At 45.0% G+C, this 23,316-nt stretch overlaps 1 protein-coding gene and 1 pseudogene across 1 annotated transcript in view; one reads left to right on the forward strand and one right to left on the reverse strand.

The window, feature by feature from the left end:
- TXK (TXK tyrosine kinase) overlaps positions 1 to 21,053 on the reverse strand; it is a 62,686-nt gene extending 41,633 nt beyond the window's left edge. The window contains exon 1 of the mRNA XM_006759258.2: positions 20,941 to 21,053. Within this exon, the coding sequence (XP_006759321.1) occupies positions 20,941 to 21,028 (88 nt within the window). The 5' untranslated portion in view covers positions 21,029 to 21,053. The remainder of the gene's footprint in view (positions 1 to 20,940) is intronic.
- Positions 11,507 to 12,039, forward strand: LOC102753949 (annotated as a pseudogene).
- Positions 21,054 to 23,316: the final 2,263 nt, after the last annotated feature.

Here is a 23,316-nt window from a genome sequence, read left to right on the forward strand (position 1 = left end):
TGAGTTATTAGGTTGAATGGTGAGAGGGCCATTCCAATTTTTCCTCACGTATCCTGGCTACATATTTGCTGCTGGTTTTAAGACATTTATGGCATCTTATAGGACACCACTCCAACTTTGCAAGATGTTGTCTCCTAGATGTTATAGTAATTGAGCCTTTAGCAGACCCTTCCTCTGTCCTGTCAAGCCAGCTGCTTCTGAATTGTGGGACACACTGTTAGAGTATTCAGAGAATCATTGAGCAAGCACCAATGAAACTAAGAAAAGGCTAACTCCACATAATAGATAATCTTGCAGATATCTTTCCATTCTGTCCCCATTGCAAGAGTTTCAAATGTATTCCTCTCCCCCAGATCTCCTTGGCACCAACCTCCTGATCTTGGTCTTTCAATGTTCCCAACCAGCAGGCCAACTTCTTGCCATTGCCCATGAGTCAATGTAGAGCAATGCCTGACACTATCTTGCCCTAATGAAGTGAACAAACTCATGTATTTAAAGTTTTGGGAGGATTTTATTCCAGCACTATCTTAGGGCACCCCTGCATCAGGCTGTAGCACAATGGCTATTGTCTTCCCATCCGTGTGGGCTCAGGATGCAGGTCTGTCTGTAAATCAGGTCTGATAGGGAATTCTTCTTGAGGCCTTTGGTCTGAGTTAAATGAGAAGTAGAAAAAAACAGGTACCATGTGAATATAAGTCACCTGTTCATGAAGCTTTCTTGGATCAACTAGGGCCCATTTTCATATATACCATTTCCATATTCTGATGGATTACTGCAGTGCATGCCCAGATTTATGGTTCAGTAAATTAGATAGCTCAGCTCATGATGGGTGGTTTGCATCACATAAATATTTCATGATCCATGGTCAGGCATTCAGTATTCACCAGTATCAAGCCAGGAGCTACTTTTCAAATTGAAAATAGTTATTGGCACAGGGTCAAGCCTTTACTCCAGGGGTTTGTGCCATGATTCTCATACATGGGACTTTCAGCTCTTTACAGCCAACATTTTCCCCTTTATCCCAGGCTACCACCAATGATCACTCAAGTAATTTATAATTGAGTTATTTATCCCAGCAATGAGGCTATTCCTGGACCTCTAAATATATGACCAAATATATTCCAAATCCAGTTGTGACTCTGTTTCCTGGAGCCACTTCTGATACCAATTAATTTATCAGTCAGAGCTCCAATATGAAACATGACATGCTTAAAATAATTTGTTTAGGGGGTAATGTGGGGATAAGGACACATGTGTAATAACTTAATCAATAAAGAAATTTAAAAAATAAAATAATATGTTTAAAGTTTCATTTACAAAGGGACTGGTTACAAACGTGTGGATGGGGGTATGGAAATCACGGAAGATGCGCAGAAACATGGGTCCAGCAGTAGTGGAACTATGATCATCCCTAGGTCCACAATGACCAGAACAGGGAAAGAATGTTGAGTGGAGCAGAGACCAGCTTGATAGGAGCAATGATCTTCTGTTGAGGTACACAGCCAACCTGAGACAACCTCACCACACCTTCCTTCCAAGGCTCCCACAGGGTGTAACCCAACCACAAGCAAGAGGCTTGGAAGCAGGTTGAACCAATCCCTACAGATCACTTTTCCAGGATAGAGTGTAGGGTGGAGAAGAATGAATACCAACAGGTTGGGGTCACTAAGCCAGCATGGAGACTGGCTACCACATTTAATCCCTATAGGTCATCTTTCCAGGGTAAAATAGCGGGGAGAAGAATAAAGCTATTCAGGCTAAGCAATTAGTATATATTAGTTCCCTTTCCTTTCACAGAAGTTGACCTTCTAAATCTAGATTCATGTACTGGTTACTTGCCTTTCTCTGGTTTGGATATAAGTGTTACTCAGTCTTTGGGCTATGGACACACTGGTGGTCCAGTGGTAAATGTCTTATTTCTAAAAAAAAATAGAGTTCTAGTACAAGCCCAAGCAAAGACATCTTTGCTCTCACTGCTGTTTCACCACTCATTCCTGATTTAATTGCTTTATCTCTGTCTTTACCTGTACCCAGAAACCACTCGTTTCCCAAGGTTTATTTCTGGAGGCTAAAATAAAATAAGTTACTAAGTCCCAAAAATCTGCACAACATTACTTGTTACTAGGTGTTTGGATTTCAATTGCTTCTGACTGTCAATTTTCACCTGGTAGTGTCTGCATGAGCAACCTGCCCCCAAACACGACTAATTAGCCCTTGAGGTCTCTGTCTACCCTGGCGGGAGTGGTTTTAATTTATAGTCACACCAATTTATTTCAGTGCTGTTTTACAGCCTCATAGAGATCTGTATCTATTCAGGCCAGGGGGTGCAAAGTAAAATGTAGGTTACACAAATGAGTGAAGCAGGTCAAAGTATGGTATAGATTGTGACAAAATGTGCCAAAGCCACATGTGGAGGTTTTCAAATTCAAAAATTTTAAAATACTCCCTTCCTCTCCCACCTCACTATTTTTCCTTTTCTACTGGATCATTCCCATCAGCATACAAATATGCTGTTACTTCACCCATTAAGAACAAAACAGACAAACCACTCTAGACCTTATTTCTTCCTTCAGCTTTGCTCCCCATTTATAGTAAAATCTAGAAATGAGTAGTTTTTACTTGCTGTCCCCAGTTTTTCCCCTCCCATTTTCTCTTAACTCATTCAAGTTTTTGTCCCTACCCCTTCCTCCAAACTGCTTTGTTAGGGTCACCAGTGACCTCCATACTTCTATATCCAATGATCAGTTCTAAGCCCTAAAATTATTTGACCTCTCAACAGCATTTGACACCACATCCTCTTGGTTTTCCTTCTCAATCTCCTTTGCTGCTTTCTTCTTGTCCTTCCTAACCTCTGAGACTGGGTCTAATGCTAAATTGCCCCAAAGATTTTGATCTCTTCTCTTTTCTCTGTCCTATTTACTCCCTTGATTGTGTCATTCCTAGCGGTGGCTTAAAAACCATTTATCAGGTAGATATCCATTGTACATTTAAAACCTGTATAATCTTATTAACCAATGTTAAATTTAAAAATGTTTAATTAAATATGTATATACTAGAGGCCCAGTGCACGAAATTCTTGCACTCAGGGATCGGGGGTCCTCAGGCTGGCCTGCTCCCTCTCACAGTCCAGGAGCCCTCAGGGGATGTCTGACTGACAACTGCCGCAGGAGCAGGCCTAAGCCAGCAGTCGACATCCTTAACGCTCCCGCCACCACAGCTGCACTCGCCAGCCATGAACCTGGCTCATGGCTTCTGGCTGAGCAAGGCTCCCCCCCCCCCCCCCCCCCCCCCCCCGTAGAAACTAGGGATAGAAGTCCTGACATCTTCTTTAGTTGTCTGTCCTCCTGCATTGAGCGTCTGCCCCCTGGTGGTCAGTGTGCATCATAGCAACTAGTCGTTCTGGGATGTCTAGTAGACACTTCAAATTAACAAAGAAATCTGATTTGAACTCCTTCTCTTCCTTCTCTAAATGTGCTCTGCCCATCCTTGTCCATCTTGTCAATAGCTAGACCATGTTTCCAGATGCACAGGCTAACAATCTTGGTGTCACCTTTGACCCATCTCTCTCACACCCCAGTTCAACCTGTCAGGAAAATATTCTGATTCTGCCTTAAAAATATATCCAAGTGTTTCAGTTTGTAATGATGAAAAAGTTCTGGAGATGAATGGTGACGATGGCTGTACCACAGGTGAATGTACTTAATTCCACTGAACTGTACATTTACAAATGGTTAAAATGGTACATTTTATGTTGTCATTTTTTGTTTTGTTTTATTTACTAGTATATACTAGAGGCCCAGTGCATGAAAATTGGTGCACTCGGGGGGGTGGGGTCCCTCAGCCCAGCCTGCGCCCACTCGCAGTCCAGGAGCCCTTGGGGGATGTCCACTTGCCGGCTTAGGCCCACTCCCTAGGGGATCAGGCCTAAGCTGGCAGCCAGACATACCTCTGGCAGCCCGGGAGCCCTCAGGGGATGTCTGAATGACAGCTTAGGCCCACTTCCTGCGGGGAGCGGGCCTAAGCCACAGTTGGACAGCCTTAGCGCTGCCAAGGAGGTGGGAGAGGCTCCCACCACCACCGCTGCGCTCACAGTCATCAGCCCAGCTTGTGGCTGAGCAGAGCTCCCCCTGTGGGAGCACACTGATCATCAGGTGGCAGCTCCTGCATTGAGCGTCTGCCCCCTGGCAGTCATTGTGCATCATAGTGACCAGTTGGTCCCAGTTGTTCCGCCATTAGGGTCGATTTGCATATTACCCTTTTATTATATAGGATTCATTTTGCTTCATGATTTATTTCACCTCTATTTAACACACACACAGAATCTTACTGTTTTTTCCCACCCGTCTGTTATTACCATGGTCTAAGCCACCATCATCTTGTTTAGATTATACCAACGGCCTCCTAACTTCTTCCTGCTTCTATCTAGAACCTCCTATGGTTTACTCTCAACACCATGGCCAGAGTGATTAATTTAAACCTAGATAGGATCATGTTACTCCTTATCTCCAAACCTCACAATGGCTCCCCATTTCACTGGAGATATAGCCAAATTTCTCACGATAGCCTATAAAACTCTCATGCCCTTGCCTCCTATGGCTTCTCACCTTCTCACCAGTATGTTTCTGCTCACTTCCTCCAGCCACACTACCCTCACTGCTGCTTCTGGAGCACCCCAGGCCTGTTCTCACCATGGCTTCTTTGCTTTTGTTTTGCCTTGATCACTGTTCACCCAAGTATTAACCTTTTTCACTCCGGTCCTTAAAGTTGGCTCAAACCTCACCTTCTCAAGTACTCTTTTTTTTTTCACTTTTTAAACAGCATTTCTCATTTTCTAATGTGTTAGGCAATTCATTTGTTTATTAATTTTTACTGTCTATCTCCCCTATTAGAAGATAAACAGTGATCTTTGTCTATTTTCCTCACAGTTATATCCCAAGAGCTAGAACAGTGTTTGACACATAATATATATACTCAACAAATATTTATTGAGTGAATGAATATGTAAATGAATTGGTTTGAAGAAGCATCAAGTTATAACCTTTTCAGAGTGCCCACCTGTCTTGATTTAGTCCTAATGAGAAAATGGAAACTGTATTTGGGGACAGACTAAACAGGGACAATCGGACACAGGGAGCAGTAAGAGAGGTGGTGTAGAATGAGATTATGAAAGTCCTTTAAGTAAGGGAAGATAGGACCCTGACTGTCTATGTGGTAGGGAGTCTTATTAGACACTGAAGATGGAGAACAATTTGGCCATAGGCCAATGCAGAGTAAAATCTGTGTTCAGCCTAGAAACCTTTATAAGATGGTCCAGCAAGGTGAGCAACAATTATCTATGGTCTCATGTTTTAAGATAAACTAAAACCATTTATAGATGATCCTCAACTTACAATGGTTCAACTTTAAAGTTTTCAAGATGATAACGGTGCAAAAGCGATATGCATTCAGTAGAAACCATGCTTTGAATTTTGATCTTTTCCCAGGCTAGTGATATGTGGTGCAATACTCTTTCGTGATGTTGGGCAGCTGAAGCAAGCCACAGCCCCCAGTCAGTCACACGATCGCACAACCAACATTGCCAGCGTTTTCTGAATCTTGTGTTCTGAGCACGCATAAGGTAGGCTGGTCTAAGCTATGATGCTCGGTAGGTCAGGTGTTTTAAATGCATTTTCAACTTACGACATTTTCCACTTTCAATATCAGGATATAAAACCATCATGAGTTGAGGAGGACCTGTAATGTCATCCAAGCCAAAGAGTGTTGATAATGGTCAGTTTACTCCTTGGATAATCACTGGCATGTTAATTACTCTCTTTATTTTTCCATATGCTTGAAATATTTCAAAAACTAAAATCTGTAGATTGCAAAGAAGGAAAATCTCCAGAAAATCAGGTAAGATTTTGGGTTAGATAGGTGCATATTTTAGCATTAGTAAGTTTTTACATATACATGATTTTAAAAAAATATATTTTTATTGATTTTAGAGAGGAAGGGAGAGGGATAGAGATAGAAACATCAATGATGAGAGAGAATCATTGATCAGCTGCCTCCTGCACGCCCCGCCCCCCCTTCCCACCACTGGGGATTGAGCCTGCAACCCAGACATGTGCCCTTGATTGGAATCGAACCTGGGACCCCCACAGACCGCAGGCCAATGCTCTATCCACTGGGCCAAACCAGCTAGGGCTATACATGATTTTTTAGTGACAGTTGCAAAAGGCTTATTTCTTTATTTCAACCACTGTCTTTTGCCCAACCAAAATTATCATCTTCCTTGCTAGTCCCAATAAGAAAACTATTCTGTCGGTTTCCCTTCCCAATTTGCCATGTCTGTGTGTGTACGAATCTATCATAGAAATCTTGGATTCTTCCTGAGCCCCATACTTAACATTCAATCTGCCATTGTTCTATTCAAATTGGCATTTTACTTCTTATCTCTCCTGCTACCGACCCAGCCCAAGCCCTGTTCAGCCCACACCTGTATTTCTGCATTAATCATTTAATCCTCACAATGTGAAGTAGATGGCACTTCACAATGCTGAATTTTAACCACAAAGAGAATCTCCCTTGCTGAGAGTCAAGGGCTTGTAAATGGAGAGCAGGACTGGATCCCAGGCAGGCTGATACCACAGTCTCTGCTCTTAACCTCTGTGCAACCAGTGTTTGCTCAGTGACTGAATGACCTGGTCAAATCCCCTGCTCTGAGCCCTCTCTCCTCCAATCCATTCTATATATTCATGTCCCTAAAAATTTGTCTCAGCCAACTGCTCTATATCTTCAATATCCAAAAAGACGCTTTTAAAAATATATATATTTTATTGATTTTTTTACAGAGAGGGAGAGGGATAGAGAGTTAGAAACATCGATGAGAGAGAAACATTGATCAGCTGCCTTCTGCACACTCCCCACTGGGGATATGCCCGCAACCAAGGTACATGCCCTTGACCAGAATTGAACCTGGGACCCTTCAGTCTGCAGGCCGACGCTCTATCCACTGAGCCAAATTGGTTAGGACGAAAAAGACTCTTAATCACACATGGCAGCAAGACTTTACCTTCCCTGCGGTAAAGGCCTTCCATCATATGGCCAATCCCACTTTGACTCTTACTCTTAAGCACACATGGCATCAAGACTTTACCTTCCCTGCGGTAAAGGCCTTCTTCCATCATATGGCCAATCCCACTTTGACTCTTAGTGTTCCCCAGTTCCTGCCACACTAGCTTCTCCCACTTGCTCTACTCTCACAGATACCTTGCCTGCCTCTGGCCTGAAAAAAAGGGGGAGGGGGGAAGGCCATTGCAATACACTCCCAACTTACCTTCCTTTGGCTCTCAAAGAATATGTGCTCTACCCTACCCTGTGGCCCTTAATTAGATGGTCATTAAAATTTCTTTATGTAGGTTTCAGTTTCTCACAGGGTTTCTCAAACCACTATTGACATTTTAAATTGAATTATTCTTTGTTGTGGGGGCTGGTTCTGTGTATTGTAGGTTGTTTAGCAGCATTACTGACCTCTATGTACTACATGCCAGCACCAACACCTCCACAACCCACTAACACACACGCCCCCTCCTCTTAGCTGTGAAAACCAAAACGTTTCCAAGAATTGTCAAATGTCCCCAGGGGGCAAAATCACCCCTAATTGAGAACCACTGATCTAGACTGTAAGCTCTCCAACTTCAGGGACTGCATCTTATACATTTTGTCTTCTTTACAGCATCCAACATCAGTGCCTCATACATAGCAAAGCTCAATAAATAACTATTAAATAAGGCTTCCCCAATAGCTACACCATCATGTTAGATCTGGGCTCCACTTCTCAGTACCTCATTCACCACATGATATCTCACAGCTCGATGCTGGCTGCAGAGAAAGCTAGGCTTACCACGATCTTTTGTGGTCAACTGTTCCACCATGTGGAAGCAAAATTGAAGAAAACTGAGCTTCCGGGGCTTTAGCTAGCACTTGTAGTGGGCCATAAGTCTAATCTTTTGTTCTAGATATAATAAAAAGAAAGAAAAAAGCTTGTCCAAAACCAAGCATTAAATGAGATGCTAAATAAAATGACTAAACCATCTCTGCTGTGCAATTTTTTTATATTAGGACAGGATATGGCAGTGATTTTCAACCTTTTTCATTTCACGGCACACATAATCTAATTACTAAAATTCTGCAGCATGCCAAAAATATATATATTTTGCTGATCTGATACAAAAGGTATAATTTTGACTGATTTACAAAATAATAATAATAATAATAATAATTACCTACCCTTTTGCTCCAAAGTAAATTAAAAAAAAAAATCAGGTACCTATAATTGTATATAGGATTTCTGGTACCAAGAATTAACCAATCAGATGCAACCTTATTATGTGATGTGACCAATAAGATATAATTCTATTATTTGACCTACTAGAGGCTCAGTGCACAAAATTCATGCACAGGGGTTGGGAGTGTCCCTCAACCTGACCTGTACTCTCCCACAATCCAGGACCCCTCAGGGGATGTCCCCCGCTCAGGGAATGTCCCCCCCACTCGAGGGATGTCTGACTGCTGGATCGGGCCTAAACCGGCAGTCGGACATCCCTCTCGCAAACTGGGACTGCTGGCTCCTAACTGCTCACCTGCCTGCCTGATCACCCATAACCACTCACCTGCCAGCCTGATCACCCTAAACCCTTAACTGCTCGCCTGTCTGCCTGATCACCTCAAACCGCCTCTGCCTCACCCCCATCATCACGGCTTCATCTGGAAAGACGTCAAGAATGATGTCCAGAAGGTCGTTCAGCTGTCCAGTCTAATTAGCATATTATATTTTTATTATTATACTAGAGGCCCGGTGCATGAATTTGTGCACAGGTTGGGTGCAGCCAGCCTGCCCCGATTGGGGCCAATCGGGCAGGGCCAGCCAGGGGGAGGGGCTGTGGGTGGTTGGCCAGCTGGCCCAGCCCCCTAGTCAAACTCCCAGTCGATATCCTGGTCGAGGAGACAATTTGCATATTAGCCTTTTATTATAGAGGATATATATTTATGGTTTAAGACAGGGCATGAATACCTATGGCTGTTGTTGTGTTGGCTGTTATTTGTTTTATTTGACTATCTAAGGCCGTGATTTTCAACCTGTGTACTACAAGAATTTTTAAAACATGCAATACCTGACTATTTAGTCAGGGACACTGACCTCTTTTCTGTGTACTCTGCGCTTCCTGCTAAGTGGCTGCAGAGCTGGCACTAGCAGAGGCCATCCTCAGTTTGCAGTTTGGCCTCTCTCAGGCACTTCCTAGCCTAGCACAAGTAGTGCCATCTGCAGATCACTGTAGCTCATGCCAGGTGACTATGGGCAGGGCACAGGCAGTGGATGACCTTGGCCTGCACCTCCTGGAAGGCCCTAGAGCTGTGCACCTAATGGATAGCTTCAAGCCATGCCAGATTACAACCCAACCACCCCCACGAGTGACATTCTCAAAGGGCGAATACAGTGGGCACCGAAGCCCCACTGAAGCAAATCCTGCTAGTTTGGGGTCGGCCCATGTACAGCAGCTCGTCCTCTAAGTTGCAGCCAGGCCTTGAAGGCCATCAGCCTGAAGGTCAGTCCCTCCCAGTGACGTGCCAATAGCAATCAAGGCTCAGCTATAACAGGAGGCACACATAGCCCACATGGGAGGAACACCTGGTGTGCCCAGCTCAAGTGATGGGGGAGGCTGTGCCACTGGTCCCTACAAGACACCTGCTACATTAGGCCACACTACCAAGACCAGGAGATGTAGCAGCTCTACCAAACACATAGAAACAAACACAGGGAAGCAACAAAATGAGGAGATAAATAAACGGGTCCCAAATTAAAGAACAGGAGAAATCTCCAGAGAAAGAACTAAAGGAAATGGAGGCAAGCAAACTACCAGATACAGATTCAAAACAATGGTTATAAAGATGCTCAAGAAACTTAATGAGAACTTCAACAGCATAAAAAAAGGACATGGAAACCATAAAAAAAAAAAGAAACACTCCGAAATGAAGAATACACTAACTAAAATGAAGAATAATTTACAGGATATCAACAGTAGAGTATATGAAGCAGAGGATCAAATCAGCTATTTGGAATAGAAGTGTGGGAACCACGCCAATGAGAGCACTGAGGCCTTGTTATTTATACACCGGATGTTCAAGGTCATTCTGGCATGAGCCTAAACGAGATGTCTAAGGACTCTGAGCCTGGAAATCATCATCAGGCTAAGATACCAAGTGGGTGCAAGGACACACGGTACCCTGTGCCCTTCTATAACCCAAATGACTGATGTCACTGTTGGCAACTAGCCCTTTTCCCTCTGGAGTAATGTACAGTTTACTGACCAAGAGTGTGTGAAGTGCTAGAGGGAGAGCAGTTGGGCAGAGGGAGCTCAGAGAAGCAGAGACAGTAAGACACCGAGAATGTAGCTCCTTTGTGTGCAGGAGAGGCTAGAGAGTTCAGATGGCGGTGAGAGCTGATACTGCTATGATTAAGGCTAAGAGCTCACAGAGAGCTCGGATACAGCTACCATGCTAACCAGCCAGTGTGCCGGGCAGGGGAAACGGGAGAAGCTGCTGAGCCAGAGGAGCTACTGAGGCTGTAATAGCTCTAAGGGAGAGCTCAGGTGCCGCTATAATGTAAGGCGGTGAGTCTGGGGCAGCTTACAGCTGCTCAGATACTAACAGTGGGTACAGAGATTAATGCTGCTTTTGTGAGAAAGATATGTATTCACCAGTCAGTGTCTGGCTGCCTGCCTGTATGGATTTTACTGTAAGAAACTGTCTTGTCTGATGGCTATGTGGACACTGGTTCTGCAATAAAGACTCATTCCTATACACCCACAACTTCTCATGGCTTCTCGCTCTGTCCTGCCACTGAGGTTTGGCCTGTGTTTCTGTGAGCAGAAGATAAAGGAGGAACTTGGACTCAGTTCCCAACAGTGAGTACATTGGGCAGGGTTCGAGGAAGAACCAGCCCTGGAGTAGTCGGGAAGAATTTAGAAGAATACATGGACTCAGAATAACTCAGAGCAGCAGTGCTGGGCAGCAATCCTGCTGTCTAGACAATAAGGAAACAGAAAAAAGTCAGAACAGCAAGAAGAAAAAAGAATCCAAAAACATGAGGATAGTGTAAGGAGACTCTGGGATAGTAAGGAGACTCATGGTGATGTGGAAGAGAGAGAGCAAGAAATTGAAAACCTATTTGAAAAAAATAATGACAGAAACTGTCCCTAACCTGATCAAGGAAATGGACATACAAGTCCAGGGTGATTTTTCTACAGAAACTTTGCAGGCCATAAGATATTGGCGCGAAATATTCGTGAAAAGCATTGACCTAGCCAAGACTACTCTACCAACAAAGCTATCATTTAGAATCAAAGGGCAGTTAAAGAGCTTCACAGACAAGAAAAGCTAGAGTTCATCAAAACCAGTATTACAAGAAATGTTAAAGGGTCTTCTTTAAGAAGAAGCAACAACAAAAAAGGTCAAAATAAGGGAGCAGCGGGTAAGATGCGGTTGTCGGTCGCCGCTGCCATCTCCCATGGCCGCGTGTACCGCCGCCTGGGCCTTGGTCCCGAGTCCCGCATCCACCTGTTGCGGAACTTGCTGACCGGACTAGTGCGGCACGAACGCATCCAGGCGTCCTGGGCGCGCGTGGACGAGATGAGGGGTTACGCCGAGAAGCTGGGCGACACCAACGAAAGAGCCATGCGCATGGCTGACTTCTGGCTGACAGGACAAATGCTGTCAACTAAATTGGAAACTGGTGATGAGAAGGACTTGATCCCAAAGCTGTTTCAAGTGCTGGCCCCTTGGTACCAAGGTCAGAATGGGGGCTACACGAGAATGCTGGAGATCCCAAATCAGAATCAGCAGGATCGGGCTAAGATGGCAGTGATCGAGTATATAGGGAACTGCCTCCCACCCCTGCCCCTGCCTCGCAGAGACAGCAACCTTACACTTCTAAACCAGCTCCTTCATGGGATGAATATATGTAAACTGATCTTTTTTCTTTCACCTTGGGATTTCTGAGAATGAGAACTACCCAAATGCTCTGTCTTCATGGGATAGTAAATTCACAGCATATGTTTCTGGCTCTTAAATCCAGGTTTTATTGGGTTAGGTCAGTTTTGTTTTTCTTAATGCTGGTTTATATGGGGCATCTATAATAATAATAATAATAAGTTTAATAACAAAAAAATTTTAAAAAAGGTCAAAATATGAATAATAAAATGGTAATAAATACATATCTAGCACTTAAAGGTTGCCAGTCTGATTCCCAGTCAGGGCACATGCCTGGGCTGTGGGCTCAATCCCCAGGTGGGGGTATGCAGGAGGCAGCCAATTGATGTTTCTACTCATCTCCCCCGCTCCCTTCTTCTCTCTCTAAAAAAAATTTTTTTTTAATAAAAACATATTTTTTAAAATTACTTTAAAAGCAAATGGATTAACTGCTCTAATCAAAAGATATATGATATATATATATATATATATATATATATAGAACAGATAAAAAAAAAGACCCTTACATATGTTGTCTACAAGAGACCCACTTCAATTAAAAGACACACACAGATTGAAAGTAACTGGATGTAAAATAATAATTCATGAAAATAGAAAAGAAAAGAAAAAGCTGGGGTAGCAATACCTATACCAGACAGAACAGACTTTAAAACAAAGGCTATAACAAGGGACAAAGGAGGGCCCAACAACTCCACTTCTGAGTGTATATCTGAAGAAATCCAAAACACTAAATCGGAAAGCCATGTACATCTATATGTTCACTGCACCATTATTTTTTTAAAGATTTTTTTTTAATCCTCACTGAGGGCATGTTTTTTTGATTGTTAGAGAGCAAGGAAGGGAGAGAGACAGAGAGAGAGAGAGAGAGAAACATCGTTGTGAACATCAAGAGAAACCCATTGGTTGCCTCCTCTATGTGCCCTGACCAAGGATTGAACCTTCAACCTAGGTATGTGCCCTGATTGGGAATCAAATCCACAACCTTTTGGTACATGGGACAACGCTCCAACCAACCAAGCCACCCAGCCAGGTCCATTGCAGCATTATTTACAATAGCTAAGATATGGAAGCAACCTAAATGCCCATCAATATATGAGTAGGTAAAGAAGAAGTGGTGCATATATACAATTGAATATAATTCAGCCATTTTTAAAAATGAAATTTTGCCATCTGCAACAACATGGATGGACATAGAGGGTATTATGCTAACTGAAAGAAGTCAGAGAAATACAAATGTCAGATGATTTCATTTACATGTAGAATCTAAAAAACAAAATAAATAAGCCATACAAAAACAGACTCATAGATACAAGAATATTTTGATGGATGCCAGATGGGAGGGAGGTTAGAGAGGGGGTGAAAAAGGTGACGGGATTTAGAAATACACATTGGTAGTTATAGCATAGTCATGGGAGGTTAAGTTCAGCATGGGGAATACAGTCAATTATATTGTAACAATTATATCTGTTGTCAGATGGGTACTAGATTTATCAAGGGTGATCACTTGGAAAGTTAAATACATGTCTAATCACTGGGTTCAACACCTGAAACTAATATAGTCTTGTATGCCAACTATCACTTAAAAAAATTTTTAAAAAAAATCTGTATTCTGCCGAAACCGGTTTGGCTCAGTGGATAGAGCGTCGGCCTGTGGACTGAAAGGTCCCGGGTTCGATTCCAGTCAAGGGCATGTACCTGGGTTGTGGGCACTTCCCCAGTGGGGGATGTGCAGGAGGCAGCTGATCGATGTTTCTCTCATCAATGTTTCTAACTCTCTATCTCTCTCTCTTCCTCTCTGTAAAAAATCAATAAAATATATTTTAAAAAAATAAAAATAAAAATCTGTATTCTGATAAAGAATCACTATATACTGAAGAATTTTTTAAAAGAATCACTATATATTGTAGGAGATGTGTAGAGGGTAGGAAAAATAAAAGGTAGCTGAGGTAAAGTGCCTAGAACATAGCAGTTGATCATTTAACTTTCAGCCTTTTTTTCCTTACCCAGTTCCTTTAACTCTGGGGATATTCACAGGATATATTTAAAGTAAATAGATAGAAACTGACGTGGTTCTCCCTCTGAGATGAAACAGGAACAAGGCCAAGTGAGCCAAAGCGGATCCTCAGCCCCCAGCTTCTCTGCTCGGAGCCCATACGCTACCCCTGACTCAGAGGCAAATGTTCCTCCCATTCCCGACTCTAATGGGCTTTCTCTCCCACTATTAAACAGCTCTTCAGAGAGACTCCGAAACTTATTCTTGATAAGGTATAAATGATATAATAGTAAACATGTTGTACTATAGTTTCTTTTAAAGGCATTTTCATCTAAGCATGACACCTGTATTAGAGTGAACAGAAAGAGAGATTTATTTTAAGGAATTGGCTCACAGGGTTGTGAAGGCTGGTGTGTCCAAAATTTAGTAGGATGGACTGGTAGACTGGGAACTCAGAGAAGAATTTGTTCCACTAAGGCCTTCAGCTGACTGGATGAGGCCCGCCCACATTACGTTTTACTCAAATCCACCTATGTAAATGTTACTCTCATCCCCAACACACCTTCACAGAAACATCCAGAATCATGTTTGACCAAATATCTGGGCATTATGGCCCAGCCAAGTTGAACCATCAAGTTAACCACCCTAATACCTTAAAATGAAATACAGACAACTTTCTAAGCAAAACTGCTGGTATCAGCCAGCAGGCAGAATTGCTCTCTGAAACTGGGAAAAAAGCCTTCTGCTGTACACTGAACTCAAACGCATGACCACACGGCAGGAGGGGGGATTATAAACCCAACGGCATTCCCTTAGTCACCTTTGCTTTCTGGATCCTAGAATTTTCAAACACTTGTTTTTCCTGATTCAATAGCAAGGACAATTGCCCTCCAATAGAGGTGCCACCCGACACTGCCGCGGCTTTCATTATGAGAGGGTATTTGTTCTCTCTCCCCCGGAGATCAGCAGCAGCTGTGGGCAGGAAGGCCAGCTTCGGCCTCGTTGACGGTTCCCTCCCTTCTGCCCAGCACAGCTGCCCGCACACAGTTGCTGCCCAATAAATAATTGCCGAGCAAGTAAAAAAGCAAACGGTGCAAGCCGAACAGCTCCCTGGCCAGCCCTTGTTTGGGAGTGGTGTTGGGGATGAGAGTAACATTCACATAGGTGGATTTGAGTAAAACGTAATGTGGGTGGGCCTCATCCAGTCAGCCGAAGGCCTTCGTGGAACAAATTCTTCTCTGGGTTCCCAGTCTACCAGCCCATCCAAGACACTAGGCATCGTTACAGATTGAAGGACTGACTCATCCCCAAGCCGATAACAATGATTATTGGAGTCACGGTCCTGTTCAGTTTACAGCACGACAGGGTTTTCCAGGTGAATAAGTGAGTGGAGAGCCACTGCCACGTGCACACTGTGATTACGGAAACCATTCTTTGGATTGTTTTGCTGAACACCTGCAGAGAGGAGGCGCTTCTGTGCCTTTGGAAAACCCCGAGTTTAGGCAGACACGCGTGCACAACCAGGGCTTTTGCCCAGGAAGCTAACGCGCCCCGGAGGTGGGCCATGACTATTTGCACACTGGAAGGAAATATTCGGGGTGGAGGATTATCGCGGGAAGGAACCAGGGCTTCCTCTCCCAGGCTGACATCTGCGCTGTTCGTTCCATCTGCTTCTTATTCCCCAGCAAATATCCTTAATTCTCTATCATGTACCAGCAACTCAGGAAAAGGGCATCACGTCCAATGGAGTCTCTGTGACCTTTTGGAACCGGCTCATCTCTCCTGGGTTAGGCAGGGGAGCCTCTCATTTGATCAGGTGTTTGTGTTCTTTTTGGGGAAGGCTTGCCCCCGCTTCTTTCATCGGAGCAGGTCCTATTTGCATTCCTTTCCTCTCCAGATGAGTGGGTGGCTACACAGGGCTCTGTCTGGGAACCGGTTTCCACCAGGGGGCACTGGAGCGGAGCGGGTGTGAGAAGCACCCCTTCCCAGAACAGCTCCTCGCCGCCTTTCAGCACAAGTAAACATCCGATGAAAAGCTGTGGGGCCGCGGCTGTCTGGGAAACAACGCTAGCGGCGTTCCTTCCGTTTCTAATGTTTTGAGGTTTAGGTATCAGCATAACCTCGTGTTCATCCCCTGGCATTTCCGATGTCAGAGTTTCGTTTTGAATGCGTGGTTCAAGTGAAATTCATTCCTACTGAATGTGGCCCTCATACCTGGCACCTGGCTAGTGATTTCTGTTTGGAAACAAGAATAACTGGCTCCGTTTCAAGAGCTGCCCTGAACCAAAGACCAGGCTCGTGGCCCACCCGCACACTCCAGGTCCTGGCTGTAAGGCAAGGAATTCCGGTGTCAACAGCCTCTGCAGCCGAAGGGCCTTGACCCCCTGTGGCTCTGGAGAAAGGGCTCCAGGTGATTGGAGCTGAGCCTCTGAGTTCACTACAAGACATGCCTTCTTTCCCCCCAGGCATTCACAGAACGGCCAGACTGCCTCATTGATGTCACACATTCCCACCACAGACCTATTTCTTCAGGGCCTTTTGAAGACTGACACATTGTAATGGACTTACCTGTTATCTGGGAGGTGATTTCTACCTCTGATTCGGCATCAGAACAGGCTTCCCAGATGTGGGGCCAAGAACCCACACCAACCATAGCCAGTTTGGCTCAGTGGATAGAGCATCGGCCTGCAGACTGAAGGGTCCCGGGTTCGATTCTGGTCAAGGCCACAGGCCCGGGTTGCAGGCTCGATCACCAGTAGGGAGTGTGCAGGAGGCAACCGGTCAATGATTCTCTCTCATCATTGATGTTTTTCTCTCTCTCCCTCTTCCTTCCTCTCTGGAATCAATAAAAATATATTTTTTAAAAAACACCAATTAAAGGGAAAAAGGAAGGAAGGAAGAAGGGGAGGGAAGAGTAAGAGTGAGAATGGAAGGGTAGAGAGGGGAAGAGAGGGAGAGAGGGAGAGGGAGAGAGAGAGAGAGAGAGAGAAAGAAAGAAATACTCTGCAATCTTTATTAAAATGTTTTCCAATTTGGAAAGCTATCTTTCATTCTGATTCCACACTCTATATATTTGAGACATTAAATTATTCCTGTTTTGTGTGTGTGCCTCCTTTTGACATTAAAGGAACACACCCTTGAACAGAAATGCTCAAGGAACACTCCTGTGATTCTTTTTGATAGAAAAATGTCCATTTTTCTAAGAAATGATGCTCATCAGAGATGCTGATCTTGTTTAACCTATGGACAAAATAAGTTAACGACCCTCTGTTAGAGCCCAAACTTGGATTTTAACATTATCCTTGTCTGTGAAACCTTAAAGTAAGAGGAATGACTACATTAAGAGATTCACTGCTTACAAACCGAAAACAGCTTCCTCACTCATGGGACAGTGAACGGACACATTTGGGCGGAAGATCAGACTGGTGCTTGGTCTGGCTGGGGCCTAAAGGGCTGCTGAGTGCGAGGAAGGGGCGAGAAGATTCTAGAAGGCTGGGAAGCTAGAGAGGGGACTGGGCCCAGGGGAGAGAGGGTTCCTGGGAGTAGAGGGTGCAGCAAGGAAGAGCAGAGGCTCCCAGAGACTATGCATCCGTTCCCAGCCTCTGCCAGGGCCACCGCTAGCACCCAACATCCCAGCACCCTAAAGCCCTTGTGTGCTCTATGCAGGAATTCTGATTCCTTACCGTAACTAGTGGACGTGAGCTGGGAAGCAGCCGTCTCACACACAAGTTCTCCCGCCCCCAGGTCTGAATAGTGATTTCCTAGAAGACTGCTGTCAGTGAGCTGCAAGTTTGTGAAACGCTCACAGAAATCACACCTTAGACATCTGGCCAGCTCATGATGCGGAGGAGCGCTCGGCCACAAGGCCTGCGGGGGTGGCTGGCACCGTGCCCAGCTGTGCTCTCTGCCCCTCGGTGGGCAGGAAGCGGACAGACGATGCTGGCCAGTGGGCCTCACTGAGTAACGACAGGGGAGTCTGCAGGTCAGCTCCCTGGAGGGCACGGAAGCCTTGCAGACAGTGACAAACATGCCTACAGTGATGATAGGCAGTGCAGGGGATAAACAGTGCGATGGTTTACAAACAAAAGAAAAGACACATATAATCACGCCCTCACTGACACTGAGAAGTTCTCCGTTTCTAAGAAGTTGACTCCAGCGGAGTCAGAGTGGTGGTAAATATGGCCAAGTTTGTTTTGGGCCCATGGTTCTCTCTCCTTTTGCCACTGAATTAGTTATCAACTGTTGGAGGCAAATGATCTGCAAGCTCAGAGGTGTAAAACACTTTCTATCTCACAATGTCTGCGGGTCAGGAATCCGGCTTAGCAGGACCCAGCTGAGACTCACTTCCAAGTTGGTTCCCACGGCAGTCAGCAGGCCGTGCGCCCTGGCTGCCCACGATGGGGCTCTCCACAGGCTGCGCCTCATCTCAGAGGCTGCACTCCATCATTTTTCCATATTCTGTTCACGAGGAGCTACTGGGCCCAGTGCGTCCTCAGGGAGAGGGGCTGCACAGGGCATGAAGACAGGAGTGGCCGTCGTAGGGACTGGCTGGACAGCCACCCTCTGTCTTCATATGAATAGTAATAATGGAAGATTTAACGTAGCAGGGCTGGTGTGGGAATGAAATACAGGAAGGAATAAAAGAAGGCGTGGAAAAAAGAGGCTCTAGAAAGACAGTCCGAGGAAGGGGTCCCGACTTCACCTCCCAGGTCAAATTACGGAGATGAGTCCAGAAACATGCATTTAAAAAAAAATTTTTTTTAATTGATTTTTTGGAGAGGAAGGGAAAGGGATAGAGAGTTAGAAACATCGATGAGAGAAACATCGATTCAGCTGCCTCCTGCACACCCCACACTGGGGATATGCCCTCAACCAAGGTGCATGCCCTTGACCAGAATCGAACCTGGGACCCTTCAGTCCGCAGGCCGACGTTCTATCCACTGAGCCAAACCGGTTAGGGCTATTTTTTAATATATATATTTTTTTCATTGATTTCAGAGAGGGAGAGAGAGACAGAAACATCAATGATGACAGAGAATCACTGATGGGCTGCCTCCCGCACGCCTCACAATGGTGATGGGGCCTGCAACCCAGGCATGTGCCCTGACTGGGAATTGAACCATGACCTCCTGGTTCTTAGCTATCTCGGGCTCTCTCCCATTCAGTCTGATCAGTGTCTCCCCTTCCACCATGTTCTCCTCGCATGCCCTGCCCTGCAGCAGCCTGAGGCCAGATTTCTATGGTACACAGCACTTAAAACAGCAAGAATATCTGGCAAATGACTCTGGCCCAGCAGACACACACAAGCATGTTTTGGATTTGCAGTAATATCTTGGAGGCTTGTTCTCTTATCAACAGTAAATATTTGGTTTTACCCAGAAAAAAAAAAAAAGGAAAAAGGAGCCATGTCAATTTGTAATTTATAGCAGAAAGAACAGGTAATTCTTACCATCAAATCAAATTATCAGAAGTTGGAAGGACAGGGAGAGTTCGTCAAATCCATGTCCTTCCAGGCTAGACAGAGAGATCCTCACAATATCCTCGCCGATAGGCAGTCTCTTATTTCACCCCTTGGGCAATCCCTAGTTGTTGGCCCAACCATTCCTTATTTTATATATAACCCAACCTTTCCCATTGTAATTTACAGCCTTCTCCCTAGTTCTGACCTCAGGAGAAATGAAGAGCAGATGCTCACATAGCTTTTAATAAAAGGGTTTTTATTAAGTCACTGTTCATCTCGGTCCTGCCCCTGGGGGAGGCGGGAGAGGTTGCTGCCTCTGAGCGCTTTCTGCCTGGCTCTGCCTGGCCTGCGCTCCAGACAGCCCATGTTTATCTACCAGAGGATTAAGACCCTAACTTATACTCAGGTCAGTTAACTGAAATAACCGGGTTTAGTTTTTTACAAATTCTTACAACTAGTGTTGGGTCCTATGAGGTGATTTGGCTTAAACAGATAACATTTTAAAATTGCAATCCCTTTTCTCCTACTGCCACTTAAAAATCAGAACTGTAAAAATTTTGTTAGCTGGCCTTTGCTTTAATCTGATGCGACTGGGCTTTGTTAAAAGCTTGGTTCCTTTGTCATTCAGAATTAAGATCAAAGGCTATTTTTCTTCCGTAGTTTTAATTATTTGCATGATAAGGCCCTCTGAGCTAAATTAATAAGCATTTCCAAAAATTGCACATGGGACTGAAATAGTCTTCCAAAGCAACTTCAAAATTAAGTTCAGGAAGGATGTGTCCTTTTTATCTATTGTTTCTTTATGATGTCTTGTTGGAAGGGGGGCAAAAAGGAGAGTCACCATTTTATAGATGAGAACCTGATACAGCCCTTGGCCAGGAAGCACAGTTGGTTCGAGTCTCATCTCAATACAGCAAAGTTGTGGGTTCGATCCCTAATCAGGGCTCATACAAGAATCCACCAGTGAACGCACAAATACGTGGAACAACAAATTGCTCTCTCTCTTTCTCTTCCTCCCTCCCTCCCGTCCTTGTTCTCTCTCTAAAATCAATAGGAAGGAGAAAACAGAACCTGGTATAAAGAAGTTGCCACAGGTGACCCACCTGGGCTGCAGCAGACCAGAGCTAGAACTTGGTTTCCTCGCCTTCAGCCAAGTTGTTGACGTTAGACATCATTCTAAAAAACAGTCACCTTTCAAACGCAATTTCTCTCATGAGGATTTAAGGACAGTTTTTTGTTTTGCTCTCTTTTGCATTCTCTCATTGTTGAGCATTTACTAAAATGATATCACCACAATGATTATTCAAATAACAAGACCCTGTCCCATGGGGGAAAAGGATCCTCAAAATGTCACCAGCCCTATGCCCTAGAGAAAACACCTTCCGGTGTTCAAGAACCAGTACCGTGCCCAGAACAAAACACGCCTGAAGCCCAGCGACAAAGCCATCGTACTCACAGGTGGAAAGAATCATGGCCGCACCGCTGCCCGGAGCACACAAACCAGCCTTCAGCTCGTCGGCGGTGCTCCCGTCGCAAAAACACATCTTTCAACTGAAATCATAACTCCGCCAAGATGCTTCTCGTGGGCAAGGTTAACCCCACCTATTTTCCTGTTCTGAAACCTCAGACGCGTGTGAATGGCGGCCGGTGGCCTACATAAGAAAGTGCAACAATCTGCATCCAGATCTCTGAGGGCGGCGCCAGCCACTCGCCTCTCATTCCCAAGTGTGTGGGCGACGCCAGCAAACAACATTTTCAAGAAATCACAACATTAGGGTAAAAGGGACCTTAAAAATCATCAAATCCAACTGCCCTCCCAGGACAGGGAAGGACCTGGAAGCGGAGGGCAAGGGACATGCTTCGTGGCAGAAACAGAATTAGATGGTAGGTTTTGGAGTACACAGTCTAGAATGTTCTGTCCTCCCACTCGGTACAGACACTGCAGGGACTATTAGAGGAAACTTTTTATTTTATTTTTTTTTTGGGGGGGGAGGGCTGCAACCAGTAAAATTATACCCATAAAAGGTGACTAGAGGATGGCCAGAAAATATAAAAACAATGTAACTATAAACAATGCACCCAAAAATCCCCACAAAAAACAATGCACCGTGGGCTTCACTTCATCCCATTGGAAAATATACATAAAAATCACCCGAAGCCAAAGGGAACAACTCAGATGAAGAGGCAGCACTGTTCACCGTGCCCTTCCTATTTCCTGCCTCACAGATTAAGATCTCTGCACATTCTGGGTGGATTCTTCTATTTTTACTTCACCTCTTGCCTTAGCTATGCTTCTATGTAAAAACTTTTTCCTTTTAAGTTTTAGTGACATATTGAAAGATTTCTGAAAAACATGCTGCCAGGTATGACTCACCTTGTCTTCCACATCCATCGTCTCTAGAATAGTCATTGCAAGGGCTGTGTTTCTCCTCACTCTCTTCCACGCCATCCAGCGCCTTGAACTCAGCTCCTCCAGATGAAAAGGGAAGGTTGGGATGGGATGGGGAGGGGGGAGGAGTCAAGGTGAGGGAGGGAGGAATGAGAGTGTGACCGTGAGAGTGGGGTATGACTCGAACGTGATCCACTCCTTGCATGAGCTGCAATTCGGTTAAAAGGTATGCGTGTTTTTGTGACGGGGGTACAGTTAAACAGGAAGATGAGGAGGCAGGTGGCAAACAGACTGCGACAACACTGAGGAGAGTTACTTTTATATTTTTCCATTCTAGGGGGGATCAGGAAGGACGGGAGGCAGCCTTCGGAGGATGGACTAACCGAAGGTAGGTCGCAGGGGAGGTGCTGCTCAGAGCAGCCAGCAACAGCCGTGTGTTCCCACGGGCTCCCCAGCACCGGGGACACCTGGGTGTCCGCAGGGCGGATGGCACTCCTGAAGGCCTGTGTCTTCTGTGGCTCCTACCCACACCATAGGAAGAGTCACGTGCAGGGCAGTCCCTGGCCCCTGCTGTTGATGACGGAGACTGTGTGGCTTTCCCCCGGGCTCACGGGGACAAATGATGGCTCTCCCTCAGCAGGCATCTAAGTCCGAGATCCTAAGGGTCAGAAACCTACTCAAACTCCATCGCAGGGTCTACCGTGAGGCTGTAATAGCGGATTCTCTGACCCAGGAACCCATGTGAAAGAAGGCCTCCTGAAAGCCATCGCAGGCCGCTCAATGCATGATGCTCTGCTTTTCTCCTGGCCTCTCTGCCAGAACTGGAGCTTGCACCCGAGTCTTGCTTACAGCGGGGCAGCCTCTGTTGTGAAGGTCACCGATCCTTCTGTTCCAGAGCCCAGCACCTCCACTGGCAGCTTCTATGTCCTGGGACAGAGTTTTAAGCTGTAGAAACGGATTGATTGCCATCTAACTCCAACACCAGAGGTAGGGTCACTTAGCCCAAACATGTCTACCTAAGTGAGGAGAGGGCATTCGTGATAGCAGAGTCCAAACTGTGTTCTCTTCAGTAAGAAACAGTTCACCTCCAGGATAAATGGAATGGACAGCTCTAAGGCACCACTCCAAGTCCTAAGAAGGACTTAGCTCATATATCATAGAATTCAAAGTTTCAATTAAAAACCAACTCATGCCCTGGCAGGGTGGCGCAGTTGGTTGGAGTATTGTCCTGTACACCAAACTGTTGCGGGTTCAATTCCTGGTCAGGGCATACCTAGGTTATGGGTTCAATTCACGGATGGGATACATATGGGAGGCAACTAGTCAGTGTTTCTCTCTCACATCAATGTTTCTCTCCATCCCGCTCTTTTTCTCTTTCTCTAAAATCAATAAAATATGTATCCTTGGGTGAAGATTTTTTTTAAAGTCCATCCTTCTCTCCCC

The sequence above is a fragment of the Myotis davidii genome, unplaced genomic scaffold (assembly GCF_000327345.1).
Source record: "Myotis davidii unplaced genomic scaffold, ASM32734v1 scaffold455, whole genome shotgun sequence".
NCBI classification, from domain to species: Eukaryota; Metazoa; Chordata; class Mammalia; order Chiroptera; family Vespertilionidae; genus Myotis; species Myotis davidii.